Here is a 25,371-nt window from a genome sequence, read left to right as displayed (position 1 = left end):
TACTCTGTCGATAATGTAGATTGCTCTGTCGATAATGTAGATTACTCGGTCGGTAAAACAGATTACTCTGTCGGTAATGCAGATTACTCTGTCGGTAATGCAGACTACTCTGTCGATAATGCAGATTGCTCTGCCGATAATGCAGATTACTCTGTCGATAATGTAGATTGCTCGGTCGGTAATGCAGATTGCTCGGTCGGTAAAACAGATTACTCTGTCGGTAATGCAGATTACTCTGTCGGTAATACAGATTACTCGGTCGGTAATACGGATTACTCGAGGAAAAATGTCTCCATCCCCTAAAAATCTCAATTCAATGACGATATTTGATACATACCTCGTTAAAAAAGAATATTATAACTCCCCTCTGTATAATATTCAAGTTTCTCGCGACCGTTTTGCAACCAGAATTTCCACTGTACGTCAAAAGTAATTTTTCTTTTTTTTTTCCAAAGAAGTTAATCGATTTGAACAATTACTGCGTCGCCGCGAGTATCCTAGAAAAGTGTTTATCGCGATCTCGGATTACAGGAAGCGGTGGTCCATTTATTTCGGTGGGCCCGCGACAAGAGGAGCACGAGGAACCGCGACGGTGTCGCGACTCTGTTCTGTATTTATTTCTGTAACACGTTTGCCACGTTGGTCCTACGCGGCGGCGTTATTCGCCACCTTTGCGAACATTCGGCGGCGATGTTGCTGGCAGATAGCCGCACACGGGTGCATTGTCCAATCGAACTGGTTGTTTGTTGCTCCAGCTGGCCCGGCTCTCCTCTAGCGTCTAAACTTTCCACGGTGCGGTATGCGAAATTTGTATTGAATACCGGAGCTTCGAACGCTCTCGACCACCGTCGTTAGACCAACTCGTCAAGCGTCTGTGCGCGAATCCTCTCTGGTTCCGCGTAATTTTAGAGTCGGGCATATTGTTAACCACCCTTCGTGAGGATCTGTTTGCAAACGCTACTGTCAATAACCACAGTGGAAATTGAGAACCAATGGAAAATCATTGTTATAGAAGTGTAAACAATGAAAAAGAAGGAGGATTGGTTTGAAACAATTCAGTATTTGTTATTTTGGTTGCCATACATATTCTTAGATTGCATTACGATATTTCGAAGCTCTGTGTATACTGTTAACCACTCCAACAGCTTTGTATCTTATGATGTTAAATACATTTGTTCTTATATTTAAAGAATCTATTTGAGGTTCCACGAGATCGATTACTATAACCTATGAGCCTACAAAGCTTTGAATATCATAATCTAAAATGCCAAACACTGAATCGTAGGAGAAACCAATCCCTTTCATTTTCGCCAGAATCTATTTGAGGTTCCACGAGATCGATTACTATAACCTATGAGCCTACAAAGCTTTGAATATCATAATCTAAAATGCCAAACACTGAATCGTAGGAGAAACCAATCCCTTTTATTTTCGCCAGCCATTGTTAATTTTAGCAGGAGCCCGCGACAAATCTTAACGTTAGCATTCGTCGCATTCCAAACCACCCCGTGACGTATTCAACAATTCTCGAATCCTATTTCAGGAAAATCATCGGCATTTCCGATGGACAAGAAGAGGCATTCGTGAAATTGTTTGTGACCCGGCCGATTCCGCCACACAAAAGCTTCCCTGTCTATGATTAATACCATTCGTCGGATCAAGCGATCCGTCGAACGACCGTTTCGATTATCTGGAGATCTCGAAGCAGCGAACAAGTGCGCACAGCCCAGACAGTGTTATCCGAATTAAAAGCTGCGCGCAGCTGTTTCACGACGAGGGATAATTAAATTAACTATGGCAGAGAACAGTGGACGCGCGATTTTATCTATAGATCTGCCGATCACGGAAACGTGGACGAAAACAGGAGACGTCGGGCGGCTCTGGCACGGATTCGTTTACCCTGGGCCAAATTTATGCGTTACTATAAACCAGCGGTGACCACGTTGCCCTATTTTTCAGCCGATGGCCACTGGTTCCCGACGCTGCAACTTCTCTACACCTTTCTGCATTTAAATTACGAGTTCGATTACCACTAAACTGATTTAGAATTGAATTACTATTGATCTAATATAGTATTCGTCATAGAACCATAATTAATAAGCCCGAAGGTACTTGGCTGGATGTCGAACTCGAATCTAGGGCCGTGACCACCCCTGCTACAGACGCTAGATAACGTCTGCGTCGGCGTAGACATGAAATAGCTGTTACAGCGAGGAACTAGGTTCGTTGCCCCTGTTTTCATCGCAATAGATGCAATTGCCGAGACGCCACCGCGTATACGAATTCGCGCTGGTCTTTATTAGACAGAATTTCTCCAGTTGCTATTGTTACCTTAACTCTGCGGCACGGTCGCCTACAACGAGTCGCGAGCATGGTCGTATTGATGTAGGGGACCCTGTAGCGCAGTTTTTTCTCAGAGCAACAATTGCTGGTGCAATTTTCTCTCGGTAATGGCCAGAGAAATAGCACTGCCCGTTGAAAATATGATCTGTCGAATGTGGTACAGTGCAATTGTCGTTGGTCTAACACGGTGGTAATCAAGTAGATGACTTTATTGTAACGAATTATGTTTTAGTGCGTAATAATTGTTAATTCGAGGTGGTGCGATGTTTTCAAATAAATGTTTCATTATAAATATGTACATGGATAAACTTTACATATATGTAACTTTGCATATATGTAACGAACAATTTATTTGGAAATATCAAAGCTATCGTTTAATTTAGACAAATCCCTTCAATAAGCACAGACGGTACGAATATTTATGGGTCTGATTACATACAGGACAATAATAGTTTTGTGTCGTGACAATAATTAACATCTGCAGTTAAACGCGAAAGATGATGCGTCTTATATGATTCTACACATGTATGAAGATTATATAATTATTAAGGATCAAGATATTAGAGAATATATACACATATTTGTTACATTATAATATTGTGATAATTAATAATAATATTATCTTCGTTATACGATATAAAAATAACATGACGTCATCTTTTGCATACATTAATATCGTAATGTTACGATACGTAATTATGTACATATTTTCCATATGAAAAGATTCGACAACTGCGACGGCTCGTCTCGCAGCGCAGTCGTCTGTTGTGCGATGCCGATAGAGGCGCAATTGCTTAAGGGAAATGACCAATGAAGGTAGTTTCGCTAGGGAAAGAGGAAGGTAACTGATCGCTCCATTGTCAGACCCAATATATCGGTGGTTTGCCGTTGAAACCAATCAGCTAATCTCGGTTGGGCATCTTCACGCGACACGAGACAGGGCTACAAGTAATAAATACATCTCCGTGATCGATTATTACGCAACGATCAGCCTCGATCGCAGACCGTAAAATTGTATCCGGTCCATTCGTAACGATCCACAGTTCTCGATGTGCAAAAAGCGACGATCTTCCGATCACAATGCGCACTTTAACGCATCATTAACAGAGATGAAATAAGAAAGCGACGAAGGAAGACATTTCTGCAGATTATTCGTAGTTACGCAATTCTTCTTCGATTTGTGCACAGGATATATACTTCATAGTATCGTGGTTTGGGGCAATATTATACTTTTAATATATAGAATTATATGAAAATATCGGTACGAAACTATGAACTTACAGTATACTAAACTAGAAAAATAAATTCCTCGCTTACCATTCGTTAACGGAAGGGTCTGGCTCATCGAGATATCCGGCATGGTCATAGTCGTGCTGCAACAAAATATAATAATTAATCGCAAATCCAAGGGCATCGAACGACTAGAGTCACCTAAGCAATAATTTTTCAGAGGAATCTCCCGAAGATAAGAAGAATTTTTAATATCAAATTCTGCCCTATATTTCCATCGATATTCGACCGCGGCATGGCGCTAAAATGTCCAAGAAGAAGAAAAGAAGTCGAGGGAGACGAATCTCTTTTTACGCTTTCGGCGGGACGACGACAAAAGACTCGAAGACGGTTTTATTTTCGGAATACGTCTGAAAACGGAGGTGGAGGCACTTGGTGGGTCCTGATACTACGGTGAACAGACTGCGCCGAACTAGACCCGAATTAGATAAAACTTTTAAAAAGGATCAAAATGAAACTCGACTTCTATTTACGGAACGACGATCGCCCAAGACCAAAACATCGGTTCGGTAAGGACGAGCGTTACGCATACATAAGGGATTAATCAGCGCCATCGTCGACAATTCGAAGAATGCCGTTGGAATTACCCTCCAGGAATTTTCACGCGAGAATTCGAGCGGATCGATTATAGTTTTCCGTTGCGTCGCGTAAAAATGTTCGATTCGAATTTTAAACGAGAAAGGAAAGCAAATCTTGATATGTAGCAGTAATCTCGAAGTGTATTTTATTTACCATATTTTATATATTCGCGCACTTGTACGCATCCTTGCATAAACACCCGCGGTCTAGTTGTCACATTTGAAATTTGAAACGGTACTACAAAGTTGGTTAGGTATCAGCATATCGACAAAGATCACGCTACGGTAGCGCTGCTCCCAAAAGTTCCTCCGGATTAATTGAAGCACCGAATTAACGAACGAAATGGAGCAAGATCGTCGTCGTCCTGCCAGCAGAGGCTGAAATTTTCTCGAGGACCGACTCGTTATAATTAAACGCGACCCAGATTTTTATTGCGATTCTCATCGTTCGAACGAACCGCGGCTTAACGTGATGCAAAACCGTTTGCGTGGCATGTCAGTGATTTATAACGCCGGGCCACTTCAAACTACGTAAAAGCAATAAGGAAATGCAGAATTTCCAGAAAGGTTTAATTTAGATTTCATCCAAACGCTATTCCTGCCGGCCAGTGTTGAAACGCGAAATGAGTAATTAACGGGATAACGTCCCTCCAGTCGGGTTGTCGCGGATCTTAACAAGTTCTAAGAGTTCTGCTATTATTTGCCAGCCCCGCGCTGTCTGGAATATCCGAGCCCAAAGTCGCCTCGAACCCTAAACCATCAATGAGTGACCCCGTAGAATATTTAAAAAAGTAATTCATACAAGGACAATTTTTTCATTTAAATCTGTAAACGTTAAGGAAACCGTGTGAATGTCATTTCTTTTTTTTTTTGAGTGCTATGTATACCGATTTATTAAAAAATCATTAGACACGTCTTACATTTGAAGTAGTCTGATATTCTGAACTTTCTAAGAACAACAATTTGTTTGCGAATAAGGACTAAAGGGGATTCCTAAGCAGTAATGCTGCTATCTCGCAGTCTATAGTTATATATACTGTATGATTAACAGCTGATTATGAATCACCCTCGCTGAAAGATAAATCGGCGAACTTAATCTCTTTCCAGTTAAAATTAGTAAACCGCCCAACATACGAGCAAACATTACTTATCAAGCAAACCGACGAATAGGTCAATATTAATTCTACCTCTTATCGATAGTTCATTTTCCTCCCTCCAGTGCATTTTTCTCCTTGTTTCTAGCATAACGGATAATGCTACTGTCAATATACCGTCACCGCGTAAGTCGCCAAAAATAAAAATAAAATTAACTCGTAGGCATAGAACTCGATCTACATCTCGAAATAAAATTTCTTAGATCCAATAGCGTGGTTCGAGAAAAATAAAGTCAAGGCACCAGTTTTTGCCACTCTCGGTTGGGCGACGATTCCATCGAAGATAAAGAAAGTTTTCTATTTTCTATTCGCGATCCTCCCCCATCCTCTTTTTCGTCCGTACGACTCAACATCCGACTCTGATATATTAAGCGCAACCCTTAACGTCCGCGTTTAACTAATCCGGATCCAGACTTCTCGGAATCCCTGAGAACGCTTCAGAAGTCGCGCTGACCGAAACGAAGTCGCGAAGAGGGCCCACGGGTGACAACAGCGGCGTTGATATTATTATTACGAAGTTTACGAGGGGCAAAAGACGGGTTTACGTAAAGGAAATTCTAACCGTGAAATTCAGAGTGAGACATAGAACGCCTATTAACGCTATGACCGAGGTCAACGCGTATCCATTATGTACGATACAACTGTATCTTTGTATACTATAGAAAATAGCGATTTTTAATTTATCTGGTAAATGAGAGCAAGTGATAATCGACGTTGGTGATTATATAATTAAGATTTATTATGTAACGATTTAGGTAAGAGTCTGGATTAGCAGTTCGACCCTTTCACCACTGGACCATTATGCATCCTGCCAGATGTGTTATTATTTGACTTATTGCGGTGAGTGTGGAGACAGTAGCATTGTTATCAGCTGAGTGAAATAGACAATCTATTATTATTTTATTTTTTAGCTCAAAAGAAGAGTGACCGTTTTTGATGCTGCAATTCGGAGTGAAAATGGCAAGAATGGAAACAATATTATGGAATGACGCACAGAGTTGCCGTCATCTGGTAAGGTGGAGGGTGGTTGTGTAAGTAATCAATACTGGAGAGCAGATATGGTGGCATGGACCGAAACAGGAGCACGCAGTTCGTGCTTCAAGCTTCAATCGAATCCACAGTGAGGTATACAGACTTTCTATAGGATTCTGGAGAATCTCTTTCGATAATTACTTTTCGGATATTATCTAACGTAAATCATATATTTACGTATACATGACTATATAAATATATATTAGATCACTCCATGTTATCGAAGTAATATAAGTTTTAGTGAAGTATTCCTCTTACTAATTTCCTGCTACTAATTATATTATAATTCTAGAATTATAATTCTAGAATCTAGAGTCTAGATTACATTTCCCTGTAGAATATTTCAAAATTACTAACATCACAAATCAAATTTACGAACAGACAATTGCTCCATTCGAATCGCAATTTCGTTGATATACTTGGACAGAGAGTCTCGGCTGGTTTCAAGATGTTTCCACATTCAATGGAGCTGCATTTGCCTGGCTTTTCCTCGACTTTAAGATTACCTTCGACGCGCAATACGATGGTTCCCATTGAAAGCGCGAGAACAAAGTTTTTGCGGCGGAAGCGAGTCGCCGGGTCAAAGTAACTAGAGCTACATAAAAGATGCCCGCCCTTTGGTTACCTAAATATAGATTGTTTGTCGTGAATATTTTGGGGGCAAACCTTTGCCTTGTTAGTTTTTCGATGCGCGACGGCTGGATTCGGTTTGACAGCCTCGAATAACAGCAATAAATATTTCATTGCTGGAACGAAAATCAAAGAAACCGCTACAATGCAGTCTCTTTCAATTCCATGTGCCGTTAGTCTTCCAGGAAATTGAAAATCGTGGCGCCGGAGACGTGCCAATAGCTATTCTACGTTGTACTACTTTTGTATTTTTTTATGGAGGCATTATTAGACAGTTATCTTTTTAAATTATTGTATTCTTATTTTTTAAAAGAGACTGCATGTATCTAAGATACGTAGACGAGTAGACTCGCCCACGATTCGTTTATATTGATTTTAATCGAATAAATTTTACCATACGAATAATAATTGTATAATGTATCTTTATTGCGACGAAACCGTTGTTACAAGCTGGTTATTGCACGAAATAATAATAATTGTTTGACTAATCAGAACATAAATAGTTTATCAAGCTCAGTCCAGTCCTGGAACGATAATTCTACATGGAAAGTTTTCTCGTGCATTCCTCTATTTTGGAAAATAATTTTCCTTGCCAGCTGCTGGCCCGTTTTGTTTACCTGAAGAGTCCCACTCGTCCCAGCTGGAAATCTATCGGAAAACAAAGGGAATCCTTCGCGATTTATCGCCCCAAAGGTCGTGACACGGCGGATCGTATGTGCGCAGCACGGTCGCCGACAAGTTCGACTAAACTGCAACGATCTGCATGCGCATAGGCTCGCTAAGTGTCGCGTGCGTTCATTAAAGGCCTTAAACGAACTCTTTCGCCCACTGGACACCCACGCGTCGCGACGTAAGAACGCTACCGCGGGTCGTGCATCGCCTCGTAAACAATGGTTTCCATTCGACAGGGCCGAGCTAATTGTTTAACTGGGCAAGTTAATACGGTTAACGATCTGGTAATTGAGGGAACTTTGCACGTCAACGCGAGGTCGTTCTACTATCGTTCAACACCACGCGCAGCGGGATAGCGCGATATTAAACTTGATTTGCAATGTTCGAGTAAAACCCAAGTTCGGAGTAAATATTGGATTGATGAATCTGCTCGAATGACATCATCGTTTGACGTTGTTTTCTTGGCCACAAGTGATTCATTATTTTATTACAGGATCTTTTGAATAATGAATAAAGTTTTTTTGAGTAGTTTTTCCATTATCTATATCAACGTATGCCGATGTAAGTTAATAATAGTAATTTCTAGGTGTCTCGAGTATATTCTGTTTATCATGTATTACGTATAGAAATGAATTCAGGTTTTTATATTTAATCATTTGTTGCTCTAGTTTAAGTATAAGTATTTCCGTATTAGTCTTTCAAGAAATATTTAATATCCGATGTTTACTTGGTCCTCTGCTCCAAAATTGCGAGCAATATATAAATACAGAGGGTGGTACCGCGTTACGAATGACGTCATACTACCAGAAAAATAGGGCACACGCTACCCCAATTCGCGTGAATTACAAAAACAGGCCGTCCCAATTTTACAATACCAACATCACAGTGGAATCAAAGTTCGAAACTATGCTCGTTAAAAATAGTCGAGTACCGAGAATCGCTTCGCTTTCAATTGCATAATTAAATTTGTTCGTCTTTATCAAATATTTCATTCTGTATTTCAAATTCTAATATTGATGTAACAACAAGTACCGAGCAACTGTTTATTTCTTAATCGTTATTTGAAGTTTTTACATAAATGATAATGTCGTTTATCTATTTTAGTCTGACCAGTGAGTGCTCACCTACGAAATGGACTGTAAACGGTGCCCCAGACGCTCGTCCTGGTCGGCGACGAAGGACTGTTTTGTTGATGATTGGAATATCCGTAGCCGGCGAAAAACATATTGCGACAATTGTTCCTCATCGAAACGCTTAAAAATACTATCCAATATTCGTACAAAACAACAGTGAGTCTTCAACGCGAAACGCGAAACGCTTCGAAAACGAAACTTACGAATAAAACTACAACAACGATATATAACGTTCGATACGTTAATACTAATAAAAAAAGTTGTACTTTCAGTGAAAACACTTTGGCACGTATATTTGGCACAGAATTGTTGGTCTACCTCAAGGTAGAGTTTCAAGCGAGCATATCGTCAACGTCAACGAATCCTCCCCATCAGTCTTAAGAACCACCGTCGAAAGGGTATTGGAAGGATACTTTCGACGATTATTTTTGCGCAGTCGAACCGTCCAAAAGGAAACAAAAATCTCCACCGAGCTGGAATCACGTTAGCGCGACCTATATGCTCCTGGATCGATCAGTGAGATAACTCTCGCTCGAGACGACACGCCAGATGATTCACTTGTCTCAACGAAAACACTCTAGTTCCACTGTCCCTTTAACTGTTCGACTGTCCACTTTGCTGGCTCGAGGGTGTCCCAGCGAAGAAACTACAAAAAAAAACCGGTAACTTGACCCCTGAGAAACGGGCACCCTGTCACTGAATCAGCAGTTTGTACTTGAACACAGTTCTTTTGGAGGAGAGCAATCGTTTCCTCGCGGGTCTAACGTCTTCCATCGCGAGGGGATTGTACGATTGCGCGAATGGAATTGGGAAAATTTCACTTGTACGTCGCACACAATACACGAGTGTCCGTGAATATATTCCTTATCGTTGTCGCGATAGAATGATACGAGCAAGCACGTTTATTTTCGAACAAGTGCAACAACTGCGACTCCTCGTGCTCCAGCGACGGATCGTACGCGACTGAAGTCAGGCGGCGGCACAGATTGTAGAGGGGGCCAGCTAGGGGACGGAGGGCGGAGGGTTTAAGGTCGGAAAGATTCGTGTACAGCGACCCCAGGAGCGACAGAGATGATCGAGCAGAGCCCGAACGAAAGAGGGACGAATACTCTCGTAGTAGCGGAGATAAAGAACAGACGGTGCGCGCGTGGTTGAAGGGAGAGACGAGTGACAAAAACAGATAAAAGCAGGGTTTGCTAGCAGACTAAACGAAACGCATCGGTCAAACGCAGTGTCTCTCATTAATGACTCTCATGTTGGCTGTATGCAAATCTCGCTTTGAAGTAGGCTAGCGGAGAGGAATTAGAGACTATTCGTTACGGTGATCAGGGAAAATAACGCTGTAGCAAAGGGTAGGAGAGGTACTTGAGTAATTTCCAATACCGTTATGAAATTAGCACGAAGGATCCTAGTTCTTCGATTATATCAATATCGACTCATTTTTCATTCAAGATTAAATAATATAATATTAATCTTCCTAATGCTCTGAGGGGAAATTTGCAGGAAAGTATCTTCATCCTTGTTGAAAGAAATTTCACGAACTTCTGACGTGTAAAGTGACTCGATTACGCACCGATTACTGCTCGGTATATCTGACTGCTTTACGATTCTACTTTTCTGATAAAGCACATCCTGTGTTCCGAGCGTTCCGAAAAACCGAATTTCCTACGCGCAGTTCATAGAATAAAATTTTACTTGAGAACCACTACAGCAAAGAGTGACCTCTAACCCTGCTGAATAAGATAGTCACTGTTTGAACAAACAACGAATAATTCAATGTTTATTGTGCAAGGCATATAGAAAACTTAAAGGCATTAATACAATGGTCTTATATTTTTTTAATACGAATATATATATTTTAGTTTCTGATCTAATATATATGTAACGTAAAAGTATAGTATTTTATAAAATGATTAATTAGTAGGAGCTCCATTACAAATTTCTGGCTCGTAATTTAATGTGTTTTATGTAAGGTAAGCTTATCATCATGACGTGGTAATGTAATCCGATATAAAAATTGTTTCATTTAACATTCAAGAATCGTAAGTTTTACAAAGAAGGCGTACTTGTAATCTTCTAGCCCTGAAAATTTACAGAAATGTTAGAAAATCGTCAGATCACTGTTATTGATCATGTTAACAGACACTTTATGAATAACAATAGATAATAATGAGTACAAGATGACTACGATACACAATTTATTTCTTTTCGACAAAAGGATATGTTCATATAAAGATCTATAGCAAACTTATAAAATAATGTTATGAATAAACGAATTCTTTAGAATTAAACAACTTCAAACATGTTAAAAAGTGGATTTGTAAAAGGCAATTGTCACTTAGTAAACAACAATACTTGATGATATTTGATGTTAACCAACAAATACGTAATACAAAACACGTATAAGACCAAATAACCTGCATCAAAGTTTGTTTCGGAGTGGTAGGGCATAGAATTAAAGAGATGACAATTTACGAGAAAAACAGACCTCCTCCTGTCGAAGATAAAAATAGCGTCATACGTAACAAGCTAAATTTTACAATTGTACTTACTCTTCGAAGTAATTTACCACTGCAGCCGTGTCATCTAAATATTCCCCCATTTTAATTCGATCTCACCACAATTATTCATCAATGTATAACTTAAAATTAGACAAACATCAAACACGTACACTTTCAACCGTCAAATTTAAAAACACTAACTCCGAATGCTTCCGCTGCACGCGCTAAATCCACGTGCTATAGTTTCACCGCGCCGCTGTCAATACTACCAACGACGACATTTTGTTTCTAACCTCTAAAACGAAACGTTCCTAGCAGTCCGATAGTTTCATTGGTCTAGAAACACAATAAAAAGGATAGATCCACAATGAAACGCAGTTTAGAAACGGTGGCAATATTATGTAATTAACACACTGTGGAATAAAAAGCGTTGCATCTATTTAGTGCATTGTCCTCGTTGTTTTTTAATCAAAGTATACACTTGTCGAAGCAGTGTTAACTGTCACGTGACGAAACCCTTTTAAACTGTGATATTCGTGACATCCTCACAGAACATCGAGCAGTTCTGTCATTTGCATTTCGCGCTTAATGCAATTGTACCCTAAATTGCCGAAAACAGGAGGGATAGAAGCTATATATACATCGACTTCTGAGCCAGTGGCTTGGTATCTGTTGGTGTGTGGTTAACTCGCGAGTGGCCAGAATGGCAATCGTCTATCTTTGATGTACCAGTTGATTTCGTAAAATTTGCGTCGCGTGTATGTCGCATGATTTAACGATGACTCAATGAAACTGAGCGTGGCGATGTATTGTTGAAGAATGAATTCCTGGCACGTTACGATTCTGTTCCCTGATCTTTATTAACGTTGCCCTGATAGGCGGGCACAAGAGTCAGCACAACAACGTTGACAGGTGGTAGTTGTCATTTTCTGCTCGTCCCCTTCGGTATTATTACAACATGTTTGCGACGTTAAAGAATAAAATACGAGAGGAAACTGGGAGTGACGTGTCAACTGTCGTTAGAAATGCCGGCAACGTGCGCGGTATTAACTCGAAGCATATGTCCCAGGTAAACATTTCTGTGTGTACGCGATATAGGTATCGATATAATGCGATATCGCTACCATAAACGAACGATAGATTTATTTATAGGCACTGATTAGTTTCTTGCCATCGTTTCGTATCGTTAATTACCGAGCAAACGCATGAGTAATTGAAATTAAATATCACTTATTGTTTCTACATATGTTCTCCAGATATTCATTAGTATTACGTGTGTTTATCATCCGATTATGTTAATGTCTTGAAACTCCTTGGAATGTACTCTGCCGATGATGAGTTTCGTTATGACTTCTCTTTAATTGTATGGTTGTTTTTGTATATTTTACAGGCAGGTTCCATGAATAGCATCACTGGATCCCAAATTTCATTAGATGGTTCACGTGAAGAAAATACAACATCTCCTTCTCCACCAATCTCTTTGAAAAGGGATAGTAGTACGTTTGATCTTAAATTAAGCGATGGTATGCAATTGTCCGCGAAAGACATCAAGAGGTTTGAGAATAGGGAAGAGGAATGGAGGAAAAGGTTAGCCAAAAAAGAGGCAGAATTAATGAAACGAATGGAAAAAAAGGAGGAAGAATGGAAAGTAAGGCTCTATGAGAGAGAGAAAGAGTGGAAAAAAGTTGTTGAAAAACAGGAAAAGGAAAAAAATAAATTGGAAGAAGAATTACAGAATACAGAACGCACAAAACGATCTGTAGAACTGGCCCTTAAAGATGCGGAAGGTGTGCTTATTTTGGGATTCCAGTTTGATACACTGTAATTGGAAGAACAAATTTTTATATTTTTATTATTTTTATCATGTTTCAGAATATAAAAAGAAATTGTACAGTTTTCAAGAAGATGCAGAACAACTAGAAGATTTGCAAATACAGGAGATGGCAAAAGTAAAACATTTAGTATGTTTCATTTTTATATATATAAATATATCTGTATATTATTATGTTATACTTCAGAAAAGTTATGTTTCACCTGCATGTTTTTCTTCTTTCTCATTTAAGTTACTGGTTAAAGAACAAGAAGTAGACGAAAAAACGCAACATTTAAAAGCGACCACTGCCGAAATTGAAAGCCTAAGGTCCGAAGTTTCACGTCTTAGGCGATATGAAGATGAACTGAATAACGTACAGGTGAGTACATTATGCGATAGTTGCTTTGGTTGATTCTGAATATCACCTCGAATACGCCATGAACTATAAGATTATGTTAACATAATTATTTCATGTAATTGTGTTAATGTAATATAAGTTGCTTGATTGACACCATTTGAGTAAGTAAACATGGAGCATATTTTAATGATTTTGGTTCAGAAAGATTTATATACACTTTTTATTTTTAAATCTTCCACAACGTTTATTACACCAGTGACATTTATCAAAAGAATTTGCCATTTTTAAGCATCAAATTACACATATGTAACTACCGTTTTAGCTGTATGTGTTACACGATGTCTTATAATTACATTTAATTTTCATGTATGTATAAATGTGTCACCAGTTTGAGGAGAAATTTTGCAGTTGATTATTTGAAGAAAAATTAATGATTTCCCGAATGTTACATATCATTCTATTTCCGCGATGCATATGTACGAAAGGGAAGTACTATTCAAAGTAAATATTATTAACATATATTTTTGCTAACTAATAACTATTTACAAATAACAATTTTTTAACAATCCATCAGAATGTGTACTACTAAAGAATTTAAATAATGTTGATTTATTAAGCAACAATTATAGCATTCGTAGCATGATAAAATGAAATTGTTAATTGAGACAAATATCTGGTATATTTATTTTCTTTAACAATATTTTTAGTAAAAACAAACTACTTTGAATGAACTAATTTTCTATGCATAAGTTTAATGTTATATTAATTCGGAAACTATATATTGGTTTACCTCTAGTATAGATTAATTTTGAAACACGTATTTTTATTATATTGTGTATCGTACTCTGTACTCATTAATAATATGGGACGTCTTTTCGTGGAAAACGGTTAAAGGTGCATGGAAAAATCAGTTTGTTCATATTTATTTTATCGTTTTGTTTAAACATTGTTTTTATTTTTGTAATACCAGTTACATGTCATATGGTCTTTTGTGAAGTTAACGACCATATATTTTTTTAGATATAAGCACGCTTCTTTTTAAATACTTTAACTTTATTTTGAAGCTGTTTGATATTTTTTTTTATTTTATATATAGCTTTTTGTTTTTGTCACGATTGGCCATGTTTTTTCCGCACATTTTTATATTGATACACAATACCAATCCATGATGTACTTTGCGACTTACGGTCGAGACTCTTTAAGTATTTGATAGTTTCGAACATATATTTCGGACATTCGTTAAAAATGAAACAAATGCGCATATGTTCCATAACTCTTACTTGTACTCTTAAAATGTTTTTTCAAATATTTTATTAGAAGAGTTCTTGATTTCATTTTGATAAAATTTCATTCAGAGAAGGTAGACATCTTTCGAGTACAAACAAGTTATGAAAGAACAAAATTCTTTTAATTGGTTATGGAACATGAGCAAAACCTAAGTGATATTGAAAAGTTTTGTGAAAACAACAAACGCATGAAGATTGGAAAACTTTGATATACGAGAGCATTGGAGATCAGAGTAGGCGGTAATTTCCGCTAATTCGCTGCTGCTACTGCTGATGCTAGAGGTACGTCTTTAAAGCTTTGCTGCTATTCTGCAACATAAATAACTTCTATAAATTATACTTACATCAGTGTTGCTGTTTATGTAATTTTCTCCCTGGTGCAAAATTTTATAACTTAGGAGAAATGCATGTAACTAGTGCAGTGTTTCTCAAACTTATCCAAACTCCCCAGAATAGAATTAAATTATTATTTCTAAACAAACAAATTTACTTTATCTAATTTTTATTTTTTGCTAAAAGTATCTTCTATTACTTTTCTTAGAAACAAAATAAGAAGATTATAAACTTGAAAAAGCTATCACCAATGATTCACTAAGTTTGAAAATGCTTTTAGTAATAAAAAAATATTACAAGAAACATTTTTCTTATTCATCAATACAATATATCTATTTTTTTTTTTCTGAAAACCTGTGAATCCTAGTTTGAGAAACGCTGAACTAATGGAAGTGGTCTAATAGATACAAATATTCTCATATTATAATAAAATTTCATTTAAAATATCTAAATTCTTTCTACTGCAGTACTCACACTCCAATGTTGTTACTCTCGTAACAGCGTGGAATAATTAATTCCAGATAATGAGTGGATAATTTTATACATTTTTTTTATCAAATTCAATTGCTATTGTATTCATTTATAGTAAACGACAAAGTCTTTATCAATTTTTTTCAACAAGAAATTGATTTAACTCAGGCTTTATTTCTGCTTCATTACTTTCTTTCATCATTTTGTTCACTATCAATATTATTGTCATTCATTGAATTCATCATCATTTGCTTAATCTTGGGTTCATAAGGTTTGAATTATTTCCGATACTATAACTCATATTTATGTGCTGGCAATGCTTTGGTAAGGTTCGCGACAAAGCTTCGCAGAGCAAATTGTAATAACAATAGGAGTAACATACATCTTTGATAACAACGTCGCCATTTCCAGGATGAAATGGAGACACTGCGTCATTCTACTCAGCGCGAGAAAACTCAACTTTCCTCTCAACTGGCACTGACTGAGGAAGAAGTACGCCACCTAAAGGATAAAGTTTTTGTGTTAGAACAAAGAGTTGCTTTAGGAACTAACGATCAAGTAACGGTTGACGAGAGAATAGCTGATCTTATGAGAGAAAGAGCACTGTTAGAAAGGAAATTAGAAGAGGCACATCTTCATTTGTCCGATATAAAAACTAGTTGGTCGGGAAAGATATCTAGCTTGGAAACGCAAGTTGGAAGACTTAGCAGACAGGCTGGCGAGGAAGGTCTGGAAAGGAGACGAGTCGAAGAGGAAAGCGAAAAACTGAGACAAAGGATCAAACACCTAGAAGCTGAAATAGAGGTGAACAATGTTGTCATGGCTACGAAAGACGCCAAGCTTTTGCGCATGGCTGAAGACATCGACGAGATGGCCACGGAACTGAAAGAGCTCCGGGCCAGCGTCGATGATGAGGTGGAAGAGTTTAAGCGACAAATTGTGAGTTACCGCGATATGTAGTCATGCATGGACTAGATTGTTTTGAAGAAGATGTTCCATTAGATCTTGAGATGCAAAGAAATGAATATTTCCTGTATATCAAATGGCAGATTTCTCGAACGATTACAGGGATGAGTAGTAGTCTTCGAAGTTTTTGTGTTATTCTTCTTTATGGAATCTTTCTTTTTTATTATGCGAGGCATATTATAGTATACAATCGCTTGTATGTAATAACAAAGTTCCGAGTTTAAATAAGATTGCAGCAGTTTTTGTTTGTATTTCGATCGACTTTGCTTTTCATATCGATATATCGAAAGAAGGAAAGTTAGTATTTAAGAAAGTGACCATTTCATATTTGAATGTTTCGCAGTTGTGTGTGATTAGATGTTTGTTTTTAGAAATCAGAGTTTTTCCTAGTTGTTAATCGTGACAATTGATCACTTTTTTTGACGGTTTCGCGAACTATTTGACGAGTTCGCTATCACGCGATAACTATAACAGTACTGAAACGCGTAGGAGGCATCGTATGTTAACTCGTAATTGGAAACTACATGTCGCCTATTTACTTGCATGTTTTTTCTGAGATGCTTGTGCTTGACGCACAGAACATTTATTTCATGCGTATTTACTAGCACATTCTTTTGTTCGTAATTTTTTAATTTATCGTTATGAGCATGCAGAAAATTTATTACGTATATTATACTTTTATCAAACTCGGCATTATTTGTTGACAAACTCGACCAAGGTCATTTTGGTCAACTTTTTCAAATCCTATATTTCGCTCGCATTGCCTTTGTACATGAAAATTAAATAGTATCAACATAATAACATTTTTATGTACGAACGCATTTCTGTATATTTTATTTGTGGAATAAAGAAAACAAACAAATAAATTAAATAGATATCGTATTCGTTTTGTGCTTGTTTTTAACCCATTTTTATATCCCCCTATCAAGCGGCTTTTTATATATCATACACACGAATGTGTACACGATTGTTTTCTTACAGGGTAACAAACTATATTATATTTTGCTACACCAACAACACAGTCCGATTACGTTTACGTTGCTGTAAATATTAGGAATGCGTGTCCAGATGGAAACGATTCAAGGAAAACGTATCGTATATTATATAGAATAGAGGATAGAATGGTTAAATAGAAGAATTTGAAAGCTTCATTGAAAAACCAAACGTCATTGTTAAAGTTTTTCACGTCGACCGAGTATGTTCGAACCAACAGTAAACTTTTGGTTCGGGCTTTGGAATTAATGGCACAAGCGACAACTGTTACAAAATAAATAAACAATCAATCATTCTACTTCGAACTTGAAAAATATTTCTTTGTTAAACAAACATTTATTCAACTCGTCGAATTCAAACTAGATAATACATGTAAACGAACTACCTTACCAATATTTATTATTAATAATCGGTAACTTGAAAATCTAATTAACAATATAATAATAAGTAACAGAAGACAAGGACAACTTCTATACTTAGATTAGGTACAAGTTCTGATGCCAACTCGACCACAAAGTATCGTAAAGTATTTATATAAAATACTTTTTTTTTTTTTTTTGAAAATTTATAGTTATTGCTCCATGTTAATTTTACTCATGCTTTCATCATATATTTTGTTATACTTTCAAATTTTGCGGTGATAAGCTTCGATTGTACCATGAATTCCAAAGATATATATTACAAATCATTTCAGCAAATTCTACCAATGCAAAATTACAATTTCTGTGCTTGATGCTTTTGACATTGGGTAACACTAACGTTATTTTGTTCTTTGTTCTCTTACCAGGAATCTTCTTCGAAGGAGATCATCCAAATGAAACACGACTTAGAAGAAACAACAACGAAACTTTCAGCTGCCACCTCAGAAGTAGCGCATCTTCGTCTTTCTTTGGAAGGAGAACGAACGAATAATTCCTCTTTGCACTTAGAATTAGCGCGTTTGAGAGAAGATCTAGAATCTGAACGAACAGCATCGGCAACGCTAAGAGTATGCCTAGAAAAAGAAAGAGGCGAAAAAGACTCCGCACTGCTAAGAAATGCTCAAGTCTCTCAGGATATTGAAATCGTAAAACAAGAGAATCGACAGCATGAAATTGAAAATGGGGAATTGCAAAGTAGGGTAGAAGGTCTCGAGCACAATTTACAAAGTAAAATTAAGGAAATAGAACAAGCAATGACAACGCTAGAAGAAACGAAACAAAGGTTGTCAGAATTGGAAGAAACGGAACGAAACAATGAGAAAATGGAAAGGAGCGAGAAACTTCTTAAAAGTAGTTTGCTGGATCTAGAAGAACAATTGAACGAAAAGACCAAGGTAAATTTAAGAAAAATAAATATTAACGAAATTATTGTACACGATACTAATATTTGGGTGTATTTTTAGACAATCAAAGTCTTGCAGCAACGGTTATCGGATATGAAGAAGACCCTTCAACGAGAGTTGAGAGTTCCGTCGTCATCATTGGATAGCGACGCAGAACCTTCTGCAGCAATTCTCAAACCAAGTTCGTCGAAGACTGTTACTGCTAGGCATAACAACACGAGAGATGATGACGTCAACTTTAAATACCTTAAACATGTTCTCATAAAGTTCCTAACCAGTAGGGAATACGAGGTAAATTATATTATTATATAAATAAATTAAATTATATTAAAACGAAGAAAAAGAGGTCATCCCCTTCGTTATATAAATTTCCAAATTGATGTATCTTTTGTTTGTTTTTTTTTTCAAGGCCCTTCACTTAACGAGAGCGGTCGCTACTCTTCTACATTTTTCCCCCGAGGAAGAGCGATTACTGCAAGAAACTTTAGAATGGAAAATGTCATGGTTTGGCACCAGGCCAAATTTAGGTTTTGGACAAACTGCCAAAGCTATACCGCCCAGCTGATAGCTGAAACAAATCCTACTTCCTATAGGTATCATGAAAGCGGTCGCGGATTCGTGGTTGAAATCGAAAAGTTGGGTTGCATCCGTGATCAACAACAAATGATCTAGAACAGTTTGAACGATTAGGAAAGGGACGAACAAATTTATAAGCTAGGAATTTCATAAATTTTGTAAAATATTTAACGTTTACGATACGTACATAATTTATTCACAAAGGCTAGAGATATAGATCGTAGTGAGCTTCAAAGACGCGCGGTAACGAACGTTACCTTTAGACAAATCAGTATGTTGAATATAGAAGTTTGTACCGATCATTGTTGGGCAAAATTTAATCAAAATATCGATTAATGATTGCATTAATTGTAAATCGCTTATGATGATTAGCAGTTGAATTAATCGTTAATTTCTATGACATCGTATTATTCACATTGAATAATCGATCGTCAGATTGATCTAATTTCCGGTGAGTTCAGTTAATCGTTAGTCCCTTGCAACAGAATGGTGATTAATTTATTCGATAATGGTTGCAAGCTATTCACGATTAAATTTGTAATCGCATCGAGTAATGGATTAATTAGCTCAGAGTAATTAGACGATTAACGCCCGACTTTGGTACCGATGTCTATCGTGTACATCAACATAAATAAATTAGCAGGAAATATATACACAATATACAATGTATGTTCGACATTGAGTCACGCTATACATTGTTTTCGTATGCAAATGCCAGGTAATACACACATACATATATACGCGCGCGCACACACATACATACACACACACATACAGACACACACACACAATCACTTTGCAATACTTAATATGTAAGAATTCTAATTAACTCAATTTCTGTATACGAATACATTACGATACGAGGCATTTTATTACAAGACAAAATATTTAATTTAAAATTTCCTGATATACACGAACTTTATGTATGCAACACTTTATATACAAAAAAAATATTACATTTTTTCATATTTATTGCATCGTTGCATCGTTGTATGATGTAAGCAACTTAGAATTTTCTTAACAAATTTAAGACTCTATATAGATGTGGCTGCAGGTCGGTTGTAAACATTAGGTAAAACCTGTTTTGGCTTCATTGTTCATGAAGTTATGAGTAATTGCCATGATTATTATTTGTGATCGTATAACTCTATTAATGTATAATAAGTACGGTTTTACAGTGAAAGAGCCAATAAGAGTAAATATATAGATATCGATTGCAGTAATACGAATAAAAATATATTTATCGACCCACTCCTGGGAAGAGACATTACGGACCAATGAACTTCCGTTACAAGTCATCTGGTTTTGTTTAGAGAATTTTTGTTTTCAATGAAAAAATTTTATAAAATTTTATATTATCTGTTTTCATCTATGAACATATACGTGTTTATGAAAGCATAATTCTTTTATCATTGCATTTGAAACACTTATCGTATGATAATAAAATGATCATTCTCATGTTTTCTATTTTAATTCCTAAAATTAAATGGTACGTTACGTAATTCAAATGCAACGCCATCTCGTGGACGTACAATGTTAACAAAAAATATGCTAACCTAGTGAAATACCCTGACTCGTCGCTAGAAACTCTTCGTTCGATAGTATTTTTTATGATTGAGTGATCAAGATGGCCGCGAAAACTTTGTAAACGGAAACGTTTATTTTGATGACTCGAAGAAAATTGCATGCCCCAATCATTAATTTCGATCAGAGTGAATCGAATCGACACCGAATAAGTTTCAATTGTCGACAAATTAAATAAATGTAGATGACAATGACTGAGGAAACACAACAGTCTGAGACAGCCGCACAAAATGAGGCACAAACTAGTTCTCCAGATGTCGGAAAAGCTAAAGATAATAAAAAAGAGAAATGCCGACCTATGACAAAGGTATTATCGATTACAACGATGCTGAGAGTATCGTCAATCGTTTAATGTTCATGTACAGTATTTCTCGTCTGCATGCAATGTTATATAGACATCATGTACGTGACAAAACGACGATGCGAGTTCTATTTTCAGCGTAAAATATTTACATGACATTCTCGTAAAAGAAATCGTATTCACGCGATGCAACTTGTACGAAGTATTGTCTCAGATTTTAAATAACAAACCATACATGATGCACAGAGCAGATATAACATTGTCATAAAATACTAGATTAGGTTTTGACATTTAGTCACAACATTTAATTTAGATTTTTGAATAAAAAGTAACAAATATTTCATTTATATTAATATAATGAATAAAAGGAAGTTCAATGATCTGGAAAAAAAATAATTCATTGCATATTTTTATTTACTTTGAATTATATTTTTAGGTAGTAATACGAAGACTTCCTCCAACTATGACACAAGATCAGTTCTTAGAGCAAGTCTCTCCTTTACCAGAGAATGACTATCTATATTTTGTGAAAGCTGACATGTCAATGGGACAATTTGCCTTTTCTCGTGCTTATATTAACTTTGCAGAGCAACAAGACATATTTATGTTCAGGGAGAAATTTGATAATTATGTATTTGTTGACTCCAAAGGCACAGAATATCCAGCAGTGGTAGAATTTGCACCTTTTCAAAGGTTGCCAAAAAAAAGAGTAGGGAAAAAGAAGGATTTAAAATGTGGCACTATAGAATCGGATCCTTATTATGTTAGTTTCTTAGAAAGTCTTAAAAATCAAGAAGCCGAGTCTAATGTAGCACAGCCAAAAACAGAGTATTCATATCAACCACAGGATAGTAAGTCATTTATCAATTACGTTATGTTTCAATATGTTTTATATATATATATATATATATATATAGATTCATATTTTGTACTTTGTTTATATAGATACACCAAAGAAAGTTACTATCACGCCACTTTTGGAACATGTAAAACAACTGAAACAGGAGAAACAACGTCTCAGAGACGAGAAACGCGAGGAACGACGGCGAAGAGATTTAGAAAGGAGACGAAAAAAGGAAGATCCCATTATATCTAAGGTGATACTATATTTTTTACTTACAATCTATTAGTTCAAATACATTTTAATTTACCTCCAAATACAGTATAGAATAAAAAAGTGTAATGTATCCTAATATATAATGAAAATTGTATACTTAAATTTTAAGCATTATTCTCTACTGTATTTGCTGATACTAATCTTTTCACCCTGCAGTCCATATGTAACATTGAAGATAACCAGACCAAGTATTCCTTCCTTTCCACTACCTCAACTGCCAAGTCGGAAGATGTATTTCTTAATCATTCTAACGAAAGTCTGAGTATACTCTATAAATGCAAAGAAGAAATCTCCAATAATAGAAATCTAATCGCAATGCCAATGGAAAAGAATGCATCGAATGTGCAGCAACAATCTTATAGAAATGAAAATACAGAAATATACATAAACTGTGTTAGAAGCATGCATCGCGTTAACGAGCATTGGCATTATAGTAATAAACATCCAAAATTATTTTACTTTTACGAGAGAAATTACAAAGAAAAAAATAATAATCGCAGGAAAAATAAATACGATCATTGGATTAATATTAAAAATAATTATATTTATAATAACGCTAAATACACGTCTCAGTACATTAGCAATAAAAATTATTTTTCTGCATTGTCAAAATCTCAATTCAGTAATTTACACAAAACTTGGAAAATGGATACACCGGTAGAAATATCAAAATCAAGAAGTTGCAGCACTGTTTTCGATTGTTCGAAAATTTATCCTTTTAAAACGATTTGCGAGAAAGGACTGCCAGCGTATCGTAAACATTCATGAAACAGGAACTGCAAATGATTAGCAGGGAAATTTACGTTATTTACCGAATGATATGAAGTTACGGGAGGGAAAGAATAATTTGTTATTTATGCGATTTAGTTAAATACTATATACATTTTCTGTTTCTTATTGTATGCAAAATTTGTATGCATTTATTAAGATACAATTAATTTACTATCATCTAGTTTGTATACATGAAATTTTGTAAGAGAAATTGTTTTTAGAAAAAAAAAGTGAAAATTGTGTTTTGATTTATTGTCATTTATTATACAATTTACTGTGATAACTACGGTCTATTGTTAAAGACATAGTAATAATTCATCGCTTAAAATAAAAATTTCGTTCTGTTATAGGTTTTAAAAAATCCAGAACTTGATAAAGAAACATGTAAAGATAATAAAGAAAATAAAGAGGAAAAAGATAAACTACCATCAAAAGATATGAAAAATCGTATTAAAAAAGAAGATAAATTACGTGAAAAAATATCTTGGGATCGAGATTCCAAACCGATAACAAAAGCGTATAGAGAAAGACTTGAAGACAGAAACAAAGACAGAGAAATAAAACATCAAAGACGGCACGATGATAAAAAAGTATATGGAAGACGCGACGAAAGGGATAATATAAAAGACGATAGAAGGAACGATGTAAAAGACGATAGAAAATGTGATTTTAAAGAGGATATTAAAGATTTTAGAGAACGAAGAATTGAAGAAAGACGGGGTAAAAGTTATGAAAAAATGAGGCAAGAAAAGAAAAGACTTGCAGAAACGAAAAAACAACATCTAGAGTTCAATATCGATGCTGAAAGTGGTATAAAATTAAAAAATGAGGAAGAGGATTCTCAGAGAAAGGAATCACAAGTTGATTTATACGAAAGTATTAAGGAGAAAGAGGAATCTATAAAAAATAACGATGATATAGACAGTAGTACAAATAAGGAAAAAGAGGAAACCAACAAAAAAATAATGGCAGTGGAAGAGTCTGCACAGGAAACGACAGTACGTCTAATGACAACTGAAGAAACTAATAAATGTACGCAAAAGTCAAAATCTAACGAACATATCAACAAAGAAGGTAACCAGGGGAATGATCCCGAGGAGAAGAAAGATTCAAAAGTCACAAAGAGGCGTAGTTCCCTTGAAAGTGGCGGCGACGGAGGTACGGGAGATGGAAGTTGTTTAAGACGACATAAATCTTTAGACGGCGGCGATCAAAATAATCTTCAAAAGGTTGAAAACGAGGATAAAGAAAAAGACAAAAAAGATCCACGATTGGAACGTAGGATTAGAAACAAGGTACGTATTTATTTATATTGAAATATTAATAATATACTCGGTTACTTTATTTTTCATAAAATATTAACAGGATCGACCCACCATGGAAATATATCGCCCTGGAATGGGAAAATTCAGTAAACAAAGATTGGAACGAGAAAAATCTAGCAACGACGAACGAGCATCTCTTTCCCAAAGTCCTACTCCGAATCCTAATACACCCAATCTTTGTAAATCGGGAAAAGCTGGAACGGAAGTACGTTCTATGACGTTTAAACGTAGCGTTAGTCGTGATTTGGTATAACAAATACTAAGTTTTACAACTCCCATAAAACATTAGCGATACATGCGTCAAACCTGTGTTAACATACAACATTTTTACACTAGTCTTTCTCACAGCATACACTATCATACAGTGCATAATAAAATAAAGTATCCTACTTAATATCGTTAAATTCATGCATTCGTAAATTATAAAAACTCTGATTTAATATTTTTTACTGAAAAAGTGATTACAACATCTGAAGTAACCTACTTCAAATAATTATATGTAATTATACGGTAAGTTTTTGTTCGGACAATTACATTAATTTTTTGTTCGTTCAGCAATACCAATAGATGGATTAACATTCGTCATAAATTTACGAATTAAACTATTATTTATTAAATATTCCAAAACATTCAAGTTTGTAGTGAAAATAGTTCCCATCGTTTCTCTAAGATGGCACCATCGACATATTTTAATAAATTATTCTTTATTTTTTATAAATACATGGTTAATACAGTGCATGCTTTATAACACTACAATATATTAATATATATGTAAAATTTATCATTTTTATGAATAGTTATTCAATTTTAGTTGGAGGCG

At 36.0% G+C, this 25,371-nt stretch overlaps 4 protein-coding genes across 5 annotated transcripts in view; 3 read left to right on the top strand and 1 right to left on the bottom strand.

Moving 5' to 3' along the window:
- Window positions 1–9,245, top strand: part of LOC128877539 (LIM/homeobox protein Lhx3) — a 91,984-nt gene extending 82,739 nt beyond the window's left edge. The window contains exons 11-15 of the mRNA XM_054124920.1: window positions 3,794–4,142; window positions 6,121–6,205; window positions 6,277–6,490; window positions 8,804–8,988; window positions 9,105–9,245. The gene's annotated coding sequence lies outside the window, so the exon portion shown is untranslated. The remainder of the gene's footprint in view (window positions 1–3,793; window positions 4,143–6,120; window positions 6,206–6,276; window positions 6,491–8,803; window positions 8,989–9,104) is intronic.
- LOC128877533 (centrosomin) overlaps window positions 1–11,537 on the bottom strand; it is a 32,755-nt gene extending 21,218 nt beyond the window's left edge. The window contains exons 1-2 of one of the 2 annotated variants that reach the window (XM_054124914.1): window positions 11,385–11,537; window positions 3,661–3,716 (exon numbers count right to left, since the gene is read on the bottom strand). In XM_054124914.1, coding sequence (XP_053980889.1) covers window positions 3,661–3,716; window positions 11,385–11,434 — 106 coding nt within the window. In that variant the 5' untranslated portion in view covers window positions 11,435–11,537. Of the gene's footprint in view, window positions 1–3,660; window positions 3,717–8,823; window positions 9,112–11,384 lie in introns of those variants that run through there. The other variant, XM_054124913.1, reaches the window with a different exon arrangement.
- Window positions 11,538–11,689: 152 nt separating this feature from the next.
- On the top strand, window positions 11,690–20,704 carry LOC128877535 (golgin subfamily A member 1-like). Its single transcript, XM_054124917.1, has 8 exons — window positions 11,690–12,402; window positions 12,724–13,120; window positions 13,206–13,294; window positions 13,397–13,525; window positions 16,006–16,533; window positions 18,341–18,868; window positions 18,938–19,168; window positions 19,287–20,704. Exons 1-8 carry the CDS (start codon window positions 12,292–12,294, stop codon window positions 19,440–19,442), a joined length of 2,169 nt encoding a protein of 722 aa, XP_053980892.1. The 5' UTR covers window positions 11,690–12,291; the 3' UTR covers window positions 19,443–20,704.
- Window positions 20,705–20,843: 139 nt separating this feature from the next.
- On the top strand, window positions 20,844–25,315 carry LOC128877537 (regulator of nonsense transcripts 3A). The gene is made up of 5 exons (XM_054124918.1): window positions 20,844–21,344; window positions 21,775–22,189; window positions 22,284–22,435; window positions 23,577–24,521; window positions 24,592–25,315. Exons 1-5 carry the CDS (start codon window positions 21,222–21,224, stop codon window positions 24,802–24,804), a joined length of 1,848 nt encoding a protein of 615 aa, XP_053980893.1. The 5' UTR covers window positions 20,844–21,221; the 3' UTR covers window positions 24,805–25,315.
- The last annotated feature ends 56 nt before the right edge of the window (window positions 25,316–25,371 follow it).

Source organism: Hylaeus volcanicus, chromosome 5 (genome assembly GCF_026283585.1).
Source record: "Hylaeus volcanicus isolate JK05 chromosome 5, UHH_iyHylVolc1.0_haploid, whole genome shotgun sequence".
In the NCBI taxonomy this organism is placed as follows: domain Eukaryota; kingdom Metazoa; phylum Arthropoda; class Insecta; order Hymenoptera; family Colletidae; genus Hylaeus; species Hylaeus volcanicus.
This window is presented reverse-complemented; position numbering and strand designations above follow the sequence as displayed.